This window comes from Desmodus rotundus, chromosome 9, assembly GCF_022682495.2.
Source record: "Desmodus rotundus isolate HL8 chromosome 9, HLdesRot8A.1, whole genome shotgun sequence".
Taxonomy (NCBI): domain Eukaryota; kingdom Metazoa; phylum Chordata; class Mammalia; order Chiroptera; family Phyllostomidae; genus Desmodus; species Desmodus rotundus.
Genome location: NC_071395.1, coordinates 47,250,755 through 47,264,075, shown reverse-complemented (window position 1 = coordinate 47,264,075; position 13,321 = coordinate 47,250,755). Strand labels below are relative to the sequence as shown.

General features: G+C 45.0%; 1 protein-coding gene across 7 annotated transcripts in view; it reads left to right on the top strand.

Annotated features, from left to right (window-relative positions):
* The window catches only part of AKAP8L (A-kinase anchoring protein 8 like), a 32,142-nt gene that overhangs the window by 13,213 nt on the left and 5,608 nt on the right, over positions 1-13,321 (top strand). For 6 of the 7 annotated variants that reach the window (XM_045195760.3, XM_024560795.4, XM_053911029.2 and 3 more), the window contains 7 exons: positions 9-105; positions 181-251; positions 585-648; positions 1,538-1,646; positions 3,096-3,237; positions 3,344-3,449; positions 3,663-3,793. In XM_045195760.3, the coding sequence (XP_045051695.1) occupies positions 9-105; positions 181-251; positions 585-648; positions 1,538-1,646; positions 3,096-3,237; positions 3,344-3,449; positions 3,663-3,793 (720 nt within the window). Of the gene's footprint in view, positions 1-8; positions 106-180; positions 252-584; positions 649-1,537; positions 1,647-3,095; positions 3,238-3,343; positions 3,450-3,662; positions 3,794-9,536; positions 9,621-13,321 lie in introns of all 7 variants that reach the window. The other variant, XR_008425121.2, reaches the window with a different exon arrangement.

Sequence of the window (13,321 nt, the reverse complement as noted above, 5' to 3'; positions counted from 1 at the left end):
TGACCTAGACCAAGAAGAAGAAGAGAAAGCAGAGTGGCAGTCCTGATGAGCCAGACAGCAAAGCCTCCCGGACTGATTGCTCAGACAACAGTGACTCGGACAATGGTGAGCAAGGGCATTGGTCACTGCCCCTGCCTCCTGCCCCTGGGACTCCTGGGCTAAATGTGTCTCCTCTTCCAGATGAGGGCACTGAAGGGGAAGCTGCTGATGGCACTGAAGGTGCAGACGCTGTGGAAAGGGGCTCCAGAGTGGTAAGTGGCTCTGGCCCTGTGTGCTTCGTCTGCAGGGGTGCCAGTGAAGAGTGGGTGCCTGAGCCCCTGAGCCACAGAGCAGGGCTTTCACAGACTGGCCTGAGGCAGCTCAGCACACATGCATGATCAGCACAGGGAGGCAGGGAGCTCTGGTAGAGGGAGCAAGGCTGTGGGGAGGCTACCCAGCCAGAGGTGGAATGAGCCCTCATTGCAAGGGCTGCTGGGAGGGTGTGTGGCACCTGGCCCAGCGCCTAGCATGTTCAGCCTTGTCATTTATAGCCGTTGTAAACAACTGCAAATGCTTGACATTGGGTTTTTGAAATCATGTCTTAGGAAGGAGAAGACGAAGAGAGAAAAGAGGAGGGGAAGGAAGATGGCAAAGAGGATGCAGACAAGGGTGAGTCACCTGAGTGGTCTGTGTATTGCGGCAGCTCTTCTGGGTGCTCGCGGTGGGAGGCATCCAGCTGACGGCAGGGTTGTGGCAGAATCATGCCTAGCTTGGGCCTTACCTTGTGGGGCTGTCAGGGGGCTCCTCTTTCTCTGGCCCCTTTCTACTCTCCCTATTTTCAGACAGAGGCTATGGGTGGTGATGGCCCCTCCTAGCACATTGATTTTGACTTCAGGTGGGGGCAGCAAACAAAAGTATGGGTGAACTGCAGGCACACCACCTGCCCTCGGTCCCTTAGTAATATGAAGTCCAAGTCCTCAGTGGCTGGTGTCTGAGCTGGGACCTTTGGTGCAGTTTTTATGGCCCTGGTTTGCGTGATCTCTCCCTTAGCTCCTCTCCAGCCCCTGTATTGGGAGTCTGTGTCCCCCCACCCAAGTGATGAGCGCCAGCAGGTACCTAACAGTAAATCCAGCCTCAGCCCACTATTGCCGTGGTGTCCAGTTGGAATGGGCAGGGCCATGTAAGCTTTGGGGTCTTTGCCTCTGGGGGCTGCACTTAGCCCAGCTGTAGCCTCACTGCATCCCACACATAGGCACTCCCCACAAGGTAGCCTCTCTTTGCCTTCCAGCCTCCATGTGGCCCACTCTGCAGAGAGTGGGTGTCCTGGAGAGTGGTGGGGTCAGTGTGTGTCTTCCCCTTTTAAGGCCAAGACCTAGGCCAAAACTGCTCCCTGTCCAGCCCAGGGTACCCACCTGCTCAAGGCCAGAGACCTTGCTGAAGCAGCTGCTCTCAGAATGGACCCCCTGGAATAGACAGCAGGTGATGCAGCTACAGGCCATAGGGCCTGCGCTGACCTGTTGGAGCCAAGCTGGTAGCTATGCTCCTTTGTTCTTATTAGGGTCCTTGAGCACCCAGGATGAGAGCGGCCAGACCAAGCACAAGTTACAGGCAGGCAAGAAGAGCCAGGACAAGCAGAAGAAGCGGCAGCGAGACCGCATGGTAGAAAGGTAACCAGCTTCCCCCCGCCCCACCCGTTTGCCTCTGCCTCACAATGGGGCTGCTGCCAGGAGAGCAGGGCCATAGCTCCGCCGCCTCATCACCCTCTGGCCTCCCTTGGGAGCTGCCACCTGCTCGGCTGTGCATGGACCCTGCTTCCCACCCAGTCCAGCTCCAAGGCCTGGCTCGTCCCCTGTCTCTCTGTGGCCACCTGGCGACCACTGGTGTCTTTGGCCTGAGACTGGACACTGCTCAGCACCGTTGCCCAGAAGCTCCGGCGCTCGGTCACTTGGTGCAGGAGCCTCAAGGTGCACTGGGGGCCTGATGCCCCTGCGGGAGGGGGCCAGCTCATCAGAGACTCAAGGTCCAAGGCGCCTGTGCCACCCCAGCTAGCTGCCAAGAGGCCGCCACCGTACCCAGGAGAGATGGCAGCACCTGTGGGCTGTGGCAGCCTCGGGCCTGCCCTCTGCCCTGTCCACTGGCCCTTTCAGGCCGGGCCTATCTGCGGCAGAGCCCTTCACGCCCCTTGGTCGGGTCTGTCTGCCCTCAGGGCTCCCGTACTGGCGCTTGCCTCCTCCTCCTCCGCCTCAGACTCTTGCTCTTGCTGGACCTTCCTCAGCCTCGCCGGTGCCCGGCCCCCTGGGCTCTCCAGAAAAAGCTGACCCCGTGGCCCAGATAAGGACGTCCGGCAGAGGTAGGGACCTGCCCCGAGGCCTCGGTGGCGGCTGGCCTCCTCTGCCCCTTGCCACGGCGGCCTGCTCCAGCCCAGGCCCCAGACCCCAGGCTTCTGCTGTGGACACCAGGCCCAGACAGAGCACCTCGCTCAGGTGACTCCAGGCTGCCCTCTGGCAGGCCAGGCAGGCATCCTCCTTCTAGCTCAGACTGGTCTCTTCTTGGAAGAGGAAGATGAGGCAGCAGGTGCCCAGGCCTGCTCGCCTCCCATCCCTCCCGACACCACCCCCAAGCACTTTGAGCAGAGGATGGGCTGGGCCTCTCAGTCCCCCAGGCCCCAGGAGGAAGATGCAGCACCTTTTCGGGCCCTGCCTCGGGACTGCGTACTCCACTCTGCACCTCAGGGCCACCTGGCTCATGCCAGGGCATCCTTCCTTCTGGTCCCCAGTTGGGCCAAGTGCACAAGCTCCTGCCCAGCCTTGGTAGAGAGGCCCTCCGGCTACCTTCCAGCGACTCCTTGCCTGTTGCAGCAGCTGCTGCTTCAGCCTTCTGCCTGTGGGAAGGAAGAGTTCCTCCCCTGTCCCCTGTGTTGCAGTAACTGCAGCCTACAGACTTTCTGTCCCTTTCTACTCCCAACCCCACTGGTCCTAGCCTGTCCCCCTGCTGGGACTGTACTTCAGAGGCCCATGAGCAGAGCCTGTTTGGGGCTCACAGCTGGGTTGGGTGAGGTGACAGCACTGTTCCATGGGACCCTCAGGCCTCAGTTCCTCATTTCCCTCCTGTGGCAGGATCCAGTTTGTGTGTTCTCTCTGCAAGTACCGGACCTTCTATGAGGATGAGATGGCCAGCCACCTAGACAGCAAGTTCCACAAGGAGCACTTTAAGTATGTAGGCACCAAGCTTCCCAAGCAGACGGCTGACTTTCTGCAGGTGAGCTTTGAAGCGGCACAGCTGCTCCTCTCTTTCCAAGTCCCCTCAGGACATAGAGCAGCCCACACGAACCTTGGTGGGGTTCTCTCCTTGCTATCTCTGGCAGGAGTACGTCACCAACAAGACCAAGAAGACAGAGGAACTCCGAAAAACCGTAGAGGACCTTGATGGTCTGATCCAGCAGATTTACAGAGACCAGGATCTGACACAAGGTGAGAAGGTTCCATCCCACTCCAGTGACAAGGCCTCAGCCTGCCCTCTGGTCATGACTCCCCTCTTCCCCCAGACAGGGTTTGTGAGAACAGTCTTGGGCTCACGTGGAACTCGCAGGATGAAGTGAGGAGCTAGTCTGTGTTTTTCCCAAACTCTTGGGTCTGTATTAGACACCTGGTGCCAGTGGCAACTCTCTCCTTTTTCCCCTACAGAAATTGCCATGGAGCATTTTGTAAAGAAGGTAGAGGCAGCCCACTGTGCAGCCTGCGACCTCTTCATTCCCATGCAATTTGGAGTCATCCAGAAGCACCTCAAGACTGTGGATCATAACCGGAATCGCAGGGTGAGTGGCCATCCTGTGGGGAGGTGCTAGAGCTACATAATCTGCCTTCTAGTGAGGGACTGCAGGGGATAGGTAATATAGACATTTCTGGCCCGGTGCAGTCACAGACAAGGGTGGGAAATGGGAACTCTGCCGGAGAAGGTAGCATCAGAGCTGGATTGTAAGAAGCAAGTAGGCTGTGGGAAATGGGGGACTCCCACGTGCATAGGGGCCAATGGCCAATTAGGTTCAGAAACCAAACATAAGCGTACAGTACACGTTGCTGGAGGAGGGGTTGGACTTCAGAGATTCATGATGGGTGGGCTGAGGGGTCTGAGCTTGTTTCAATAGACAGCAAAGTTTGTAAGTCGGGGACTAACAGGATTAGTGTTGGTGTTAAACTAGAGACTTTGGGCACCTGGTATGGGAGGGAAGCTGGAGCCAATGACTAGACTGCTGCATGAAGGTGTACCTATACCTTGGGAATGAAGGGAACAGCAGAAGATCTGTTTAAGGAAGCAAGCAGGTCAGCTTGAGGGAGTGACCAGGAGTCTGGGATGTCTCAGATTTCTGGCCTGAGTACCTAGAGGACTGTGGTGCTGCCATGACGGAGAGGGCAGAATATGGTACACACAAAGGAACAAGTTTGGCAAGAAATTGAACAAATTCTGTCTTAATTTTTTCATTGGATCCTCAGTGCCTAGCACAGAAGCCAGAGTATGTGGGGGTGAGGGGGTTGTTTTGTTTTGTTTTGTTTAATGGGTGGTGACATGCTGGGTTGGAAGAAGCTGTCAGAGATTGGGTGGAGTTAGAGGGGGCTGTACAGTAGTGAGAGAATTGAGAAGATGGGCCTGGGATAGAGAGAGGCTTGGCTGCCATCACCCTGGAGGAGGCCGAAGGGATTTATGAGCAGGTGATAGCAGTCAAGGGGAGTCATAGGAAATAGCATCTATCAGTCTTTCTCTGTGCACATTAAATTCATCCCTGGTCTTTCTTGGTGCAGTGGTTCTCAACAGTGAGATGAGGTTAAGGGTCTGGCTTGGGTAGTTGAGGAGATTCAGCCTGGGTATTTGCCGCTATTAGAGCTGGAAAGAGGGAAAATGCCTGTTGGCTTTGGCAACAGAGAAGCTGTAGGGATCCTACAAGGTCAGATTCTTGGGTTGGGAGCTAATAAGAGGTAGGAAGAGAACAGAGAGCAGATTGCAGAGGGTGGACGGTGCATGGCATTAACTTTTGGAAAATCTAGGTGAAGTGAGTGATAGCTAGCAAAATATAAATTCAAAATTGACCCTAAAGTTAAAAGAAAAAGAAAAACAACCATAACAACTAGAAACCATAGACGGGTTTAGAAGGGTGATGAAAGAAACTTAACAAGGTACCAGAAGTAGTTGGTTTATAGAGATAATTTAATACAATGTAAATACTGGGTTTTTTTGCCCTGACCTGTGTGGCTCGGTTGGGCATCCTCCCACGAAGCGAAAGATTGCCAGTTCAGTTCCGGTCAGAGCGCATGTCTAGGCTGCAAGAGGCAGCTGGTCAGTGTTTCTCTCTCAACGTTGATGTTTCACTCCCTCTCTTCCCCCTCTCTAAAAATAAATAAATACTCTATATTTTTTTAATTCTAGACTGGAGAAATGAATGACAAAGTTTCTAATTATTACTATTTTTTATAACAGCTTTATTGAGATATAATTCACATACCATACAGTTCAGCCATACAGTTAAGGTGTCAGTTCAATAATTTTTTCCCCCAATTACAGTTGACATTCAATATTTGTAAATACTACTTTTAGGTAAACAACGTAGTGGTTAGGTAATCACATTCTTTATAAGGTGTTCACCCTGATATTTCCAGTACCCATATTTACCATATGTAGTTATTATAATATTGTTGACTTTAATTTCCTGTGCTCTACTTTACATCCCCACGACTATTTTGTAACTACCAATTTGTACTTTTTAATCCCTTATAATTAAGTAATTTTTAATATATTTACAGTTGTGCAGCCACCACCATAATCAATCATAGAACATTTTCATCACCTCATAAAGAGACCCAGGCCCTTTTTCCATTACTCCCCAACCCTCACCGCTTCTGCCCCTGCAATTGGCAACCGCTAATCTATCATCTGTCTCTATGTATTTTCTTAGTCTGGACATTTCATATGATTGGAGTCACATAATACATGGTCTTATGTGATTGCCTTCTTCTACTTAAAATGTTTTCAAGGTTCATTCACACTGTAGCATGTATCTGAACTTGTATGGCCTAAAAATACTATCTCGTATGGGTATATCACATTTGGTTTATTCATTCATGAGTTTGGCTATTTGGGTTGTTCCAGCCTTTTGGCTATTGTAAATAATAGCCAACATTGCTAAATTTGTGTGCAACTTTTTGTGTGGACATATGTTTTTATTTCTTTGGGTTATGTATCTAGGAGTGGAGTGTTTGGGTCAAATACTAACTCTTTAACTTCCTGGGGAACTTCAGACTGTTTTTTGAAATGGCTGCACCACTTTATATTCCCATCAGCAGTGTTTGGGGGTTCTGAGTTACCCGCATCTTATCAACACTTGTTATTTGACTTTCTGATTCTAACTATGCTAGTGGGTATGAAGTAGTATCTATTGTATTTTTCTATGTGCGCTTCCCTGATAATTAATGACATTGAGCATCTTTCATAGGCTTTTTTTTTTTTTTTTTTTTTTTTTTAAGCCATTTGTCTATTTTCCTTGGAGTTGGAAATGTTTGTTCAGATCGTTTGTTCATTTTTTAATTGTGTGGTCCTTTTGAGTTGAGGGTGTTTTTTTTTTTAAGTTTATTTTAATTATTTATGTTTAGAGAGAGGGAAAGGGAAAGAGAAAGAGAGGGAGAGAAACATCAGTGTGTGGTTGCCTCTCGTTTACCCCCTCACTGGGGACCTGGCTCAAAACCCAGACATGTGCCCTGACTGGGAATCAGACCAGCGACCCTCTGGTTTGCAGTCCGGCACTCAATCCACTGAGCCACACCAGCCAGGGATGAGTTGAGTTTTTATTGTATTCTAGATACAAGTCTCATGTCAGACATAGGATTTGCAAGTATTTTCTCCTACTCTACAGGTTGTTTTTTCACCTTCTTGATGTGTCTTGCAGCACAAAAGTTTAATTTTGATGAATTCAGTATATCTGTTTTTTCTTTCGTTGCTTATGCTTGGGTGTCATCTCTAAAAATCCATCGCAGAATGCAAGGTCACAAAGATTTATATGAGTTTTAGTTTTATCTCCTATAATTTGGATCTCTTCTCCATTTGAGTTAATTTGTGTTCATGGTGTGAGGCAAAGGTCCAGTTTCATTCTGTTCCGGGTGCAGTTGTCCCGGTACCATTTGCTGAAGAAATTGTTCTTTACCTATTGTGAATGGTTGTGGCACCCTTGTCATCAAATCCAGTTGACCATAGCTACTTGGGTTTATTCCTGGACTTTCAATTCTATTTTGTTGTTCTATATATCTGTCCTTATGCTAGTACCACACTGTAGTTTTGTAGTAAGATTTGGAATCAGGAAGTGTGAATCTTCAACTTTGTTTGTCTTTCTTAAGATTTTTTTGGCTAGTCTGTGATCCTTGAGTTTCTGTGAGTTTTAGGATGAACTTACCAGTTTTTGCAAAGAAGCCAGCTGGTGTTGTGATAGGATTGTGTTCCGTTTCCAGATCAAGTTGGAGGAGTATTGCCATCTGAGCAGTATTGTCTTCTAATCCATAAATAAGGGATGTCTTTCCATGTATTTAAATCTATAGTTTTCAAAGTATGTTTGGCACTTCATTTTGTTGTTAAATTTATTCCTAAGTATTTTATCCTTTTTTTAAAGAGTTTATTTCTTTTTAGCCCTGGCTGGCATGGCTCAGTGGATCAAGCTCTGGCCTGGGAGCCAAAGGGTCGCTGATTGGATTTCCTATCAGGGCACATACATGCCTGGGTTGCAGGCCAGGTCCCCGTAGTGGGTGCGCGAGAGGCAACCACACACTGATGTTTCTCTTTCTACCTCCCTTCCCCTCTAAAAATAAATTTAAAAAATCTTTTTTAAAATAAAAAATAAGTATAAAAAAAGAGTTTGTTTATTTTTAGAGAGGGGGGGAAGGGAGGGAGAAAGAGAGGAAGAGAAACATCAGTGTGCAAGATAAACATCTATTGGTTGCTTCTTGCAAGCCCCCAACCCAGGACCCAGGCCTGCAACCCAGGCAGCTGCCCTGACTGGGAATCGAACCAGCGACCTTTCAATTTGCGGGAAGACACTCAACCAACTGAGCTACGTCAGTCAGGGTCAGGGCAATATTTTATTCTTTTGATACCATTGTAAATGGAATTGTTTTCTTTAATTCTGTTTTTGGGTTGTTCTTTGCATGTGTATAAAAATACAATTGAGTCCTGACCAGTGTGGCTTAATTGGGCATTGTCCTGCAAAATGAAAGGTTGCCAGTTCAATTTCAGGTCAGGGCGCATGCCTAGGTTGCAAGTTTGGTCCCCAGTCAGGGCACCTACAGAAGGCAGCTAATCGATGTTTCTCTCTCACGTCAATATTTCTTTCCTTCTCTTTCTCCCTCCCTTCCCCTTTCTCTAAAATAAAACATTTTTAAAAATACAGTTGAGTTCTGGCCGGTTATCTCAGTTGGTTAGAGTGTTGTCCCCATACTTCAAGATTGTAGGTTTGATATCCAGTCAGGGCACATAGGAGAAGCAACCAATGAATGCATAAATCGGTGGAACAACAAATCAGTGTTTCTCTGTCTCTGTCTCTGTAATCAATAAATAAAAAATTTTAAAAAGAACAATTGATTCTTTTTTTGACTGGTGTGGCTCAGTTGTTTGGACAATGTCCGGCAAAGCAAAACATTGCCAGTTTCATTCCCTGGTCACGGTATATGCTTGGGTCACGGGTTCTGTCCCCAGTTGCAGCACGTACAAGAAGCAGCAACCCATTGATGTTTCTCTCTCACTTCAATATTTTTCTCCCTCTCTCCCACCTTTTCCCCTTTCTCTAAAAGTAAATAAATAAAATCTTTAAAAAAAAATAACAATTATTTTTGTATATTTATTTTGTCCTCTGGAACCTTACTGAACTTGTTCATTAATTCTAATAGTTTTTAGTGGATTCCTTAGGATTTTTTGTGTACAAGATCAGTCATCTGCAGATAGAGATAGTTTAACTACTTCCAATCTGGATGCCTTTTCTTTCTTTTTCTTGCCCAGTTGCTCTGGCTAGACCATCCAGCACAAGGTTGAAAAAGAAGTTAGAGTGGATGTCCTTGTCTTATTCCTGATTTGGGGGGTAAAGCACCAGTCTTTTACCATTAAATATGTTGTTATCTGTGGATTTTTCATAGGTTCTCTTTATCTGATTGATGTTTCTATTTTGTCTGTTTCTATTTTGTTGAGTGTTTTTATCCTGGAAGGGTATTGGATTTTGCCAAATGTCTTTTCTGCATCTCGTTGAGATGATCATGTGGTTTTGTTTTTTATTCTGTTGTAATGGTATACTAAAATTAATTGATTTGGGGTATTAAACCGCCCTTGTATACCTGGGATAAATCTGCTTGGTCATAATATATAACTCTTTTTATATGCTGTTGAATTGGGTTTGCTAGTATTTCATTTGAGAATTTTTGCATCTGTATTCATAGAGATACTGGTCTGTGGTTTTTGCTGATGTCTTTGGTTTTGGTATAAAGGTTATACTGGCTTCAAAGGATGAGTTAAGAAGTTTTCCCTCTTCTTTTTTTTAGAAGAGTTTGTGAAGAATTGGTATTAATTCATTAGGAGTTTGGTAAAGTTTGCCTGTGAAGCCGTCTGGACCTGTGCTTTTCTTTGTGAGTAGTTTTTCTATTGGGTTGGCCAAAAAGTCCATTTAGTTTTTTCTCTAAAATAAAACACACATATTCTTATTTTCACCCATAACTTTATTGATTTGGATATTTTGAGTATGTCCGCTAGCAAAGAATTATTTGGCTAAAATGTCAATAGTACCAAGAAACTTCTCAAACCACTTTTGACACATCTGATTGGTCACAGCACCTTCTCCATACACTACACAAATCTTTTTTGTGTGTTTCAGTTGCAATTTTACCTTTTTTGAAATAATAAAGCACAATGTGCCAAAAATGTTGCATACGTTCTCCCATGTTCAATATTAAAATGACTACACAAAAATTCACTGATTTTGATTTTTTTTAAATATACACTGATATGACAGCTATCATGATACAATCTAACAAAATTGTTTTGAATGAAGTTAATAGACAACTAAATACTACTAGAGCCATCATATGGGGAAAAAACTAGATGAACTTTTTGGCCAACCCAGTATTACTAATACAATTTCTTGTAATTGGTCTATTTAGGTTTTCTAATTCTTTTTGACTCAGTTTTAGTAGTTTTCATCTTTCAAAAAAGGTATCCATTTCATCTAACTTACCTAATTTATTAGCATATATTTGTTTATAGTATTCCTTTATAATCCTTTATATTTCTGTAAGGTCGGCAATTCCCTTCTTTCGTTTCTGATTCTAGTAATTAGAGTTATCTTTCTTGGTCAGTCTTGCTAACGTGCTAAAGTTTTGATAATTTTGTTAATCTTTAAAAAGAACACAGTTTTGGTTTCATTTGGTTTCATTTATATCCCCCAATCCCACTGTTTTTCTCTTCATTAATTTTTTAAAATATAGTTATTGATTATGCTATTACAGTTGTCCCATTTCCCCCGCTTCACTCCATCCTGCCCACCCCCTCCCTCCCACATTCCCCCCCTATAGTTCATGTCCATGGGTCATACTTATAAGTTCTTTGGCTTCTACATTTCCTACACTATTCTTACCCTCCCCTGTCTATTTTCTGCCTACCATTTATGCTACTTATTCTCTGTATCTTTCCCCCCTCCCTCCCCCTCCCCTGTTGATAACCCTCCATGTGATCTCCATTTCTGTGGTTCTGTTTTCTAGTTGTTTGCTTAGTTTGCTTTTGTTTTTGTTTTAGGTGTGGTTGTTAATAACTGGGAGTTTGCCATCATTTTTACTGTTCATATTTTTTATCCTCTTTTTCTTAGATAAATCCCTTTAACATTTCATATAATAATGGCTTGGTGATGATGTACTCCTTTAACTTGACCTTATCTGGGAAACACTTTATCTGCCCTTCCATCCTAAATGAAAGCTTTGCTGAATAGAGCGATCTTGGATATAGGTCCTTGGCTTTCATGACTTGGAATACTTCTTTCCAGCCCCTTCTTGCCTGTAAGGTCTCTTTGGAGAAATCAGCTGACAGTGTTATGGGAACTCCTTTGTAGGTAACTGTCTCCTTTTCTCTTGCTGCTTCTAAGATTCTCTCCTCTTTAATCTTGGGTAATGTAATTATGATGTGCCTTGGTATGTTTCTCCTTGGGTCCAACTTCTTTGGGACTCTCTGAGCTTCCTGGACTTCCTGGAAGTCTATTTCCTTTGCCAGATGAGGGAAGTTCTCCTTCATTATTTGTTCAAATAAGTTTTCAATTTTTTGTTCTTCCTCTTCTCCTTCTGGCACCCCTATAATTCAGATGTTGGAACATTTAAAGATGTCCTGGAGGTTCCTAAGCCTCTCCTCATTTTTTTGAATTCTGTTTCTTCATTCTTTCCTGGTTGGATGTTTCTTTCTTCCTTCTGGTCCACACCGTTGATTTGAGTCCCAGTTTCCTTCGCATCACTATTGGTTCCCTGTACATTTTCCTTTGTTTCTCTTAGCATAGCTTTCATTTTTTCATCTAATTTGCGACCAAATTCAACCAATTCTGTGAGCTTCCCAATTACCAGTGTTTTGAACTGTGCATCTGATAGGTTGGCTATCTGTTCGCTGCTTAGTTGTATTTGTTCTGGAACTTTGATCTGTTCTTCCATTTGGGCCATTTTTTTTGTCTTGGCGCACCTGTTATGTAAAAGGGTGGAGCCTTATGTGTTCACCACGTGTGGGATAACGCTGGTCGCTGCGCTGTGATGCTGTATGTGGGGGAGGGGCTGAGAGGGAGCAATGGCGCTTGCTTCCCCTCTCTGCCAGATTTCAGTCACTCCCCCTGCTACCCACAATCAAATTGGGCCCCTCTGGTGCTGATTCCTGGTTGGTTGGGCTTGTGCACACTCACCTGTGGGTCTCCAACAAACTCTCCTGTGAGGCTGGGAGTTTCTCCCACTGCCGCCTCAACCCCCACGGGTGTTTTCAATCAGAGGTTTGAGGCTTTATTTCCCCTGTGCTGGAGCCCTGGGTTGCGAGGTCTGCTTTGCTCCCCAGCCAGCCTGGTTTATCTGTGCGTGAATGTGGGGCCTCGGGGTTTGCTAGCTGTCGCACTGCCTGCCAGTTCCACAATCCGCCACCTCACTGGTTCCAGCCAGCCACTGCCTTACCTCAAGTCCTCTCTGCCCCACTTGCGCGTCTCTGCCCCTCCTACCAGTCCGCATGAATTTTTCTTCTTTATCTCCTTGGTTGTCAGGCTTCCATACAGTTCGATTTTCTGTCCGTTCTGGTTGTTTTTTGTCTTTAAATTGTTGTTGTCCTTCTTTTGGTTGTGCGAGGAGGCGCAGTGTGTCTACCTACACCTCCATCTTGGCCGGAAGCCCTCTTCATTAATTTTCACTTTAATCTTTATTCTTCCTTTTTTTTGCCTTTTAGGTTTAGTTTGTTGTTTATTTTACTCGTTTCTTAAGGTGGCGTGATAGGTCTCCCACCACTTCCACTGCACCCTGTAATATTTGGTATGTCGTATCGTCATTTTCATTTACCTCACGTTATTTTCTAATTTCTCTCTGATTTCTTTTTAGACACATTGATTTTTTAACTGTGTGTCATTTAGTTTTCACATATTTGTGAATTTTCCAAATTTCTTTCTATTACTGATTTCTAATTTTGTTCTCTGTGATCAAAAAATATACATTGTTATTTCAGTCCTTTTTAGTGTACTGAGGCTTGTCTTATGGCCTAGCATATGGTCTCTCCTGGAGAATATTTCTTCTGCACCTGAGAGAAAAATGTATATTCTGTTGTTGGGTGGAATGTTCTGTAGGTCTGTTATGCTTATTAGCCTCTCCAACTATTGTTGAATTGTCTCTTTCTCCCTTCATTTCTGTCTATTTCTATTGTATGTATTTCTGGTGCTTTGTTAGGTGCATCTATAATTGTTATGTCCTCCTGAACCTTTTTAAATCAGTTGAGAAGACAGGAAAGGAAATACACATTTATAGTGTCTTTTACAATTATACCTTTATTATTTTTTCATGTGAATTCACATTACTCTGGAATCACTTGCTTTCAGCTTGAAGAACTTCCTTTGATATTTCTTGTACAGTCCGCTAGTAGGAAATTCTCCCAGTTCTTTATTACAGAATGTCTTTTTCACCTTCATTTTTGAGAAAGCTTGGCTGGGCATAGGATTGATGGTTAACAATTTTTTCTTGAACATTTTAAATGTTATCCCACTGCTTTCTGGCCTAATTTCAGATGAGAAGTCAGTTTTTTAACCTTATTGGGGTTCCCTTTTAAAAAGTGATGATTC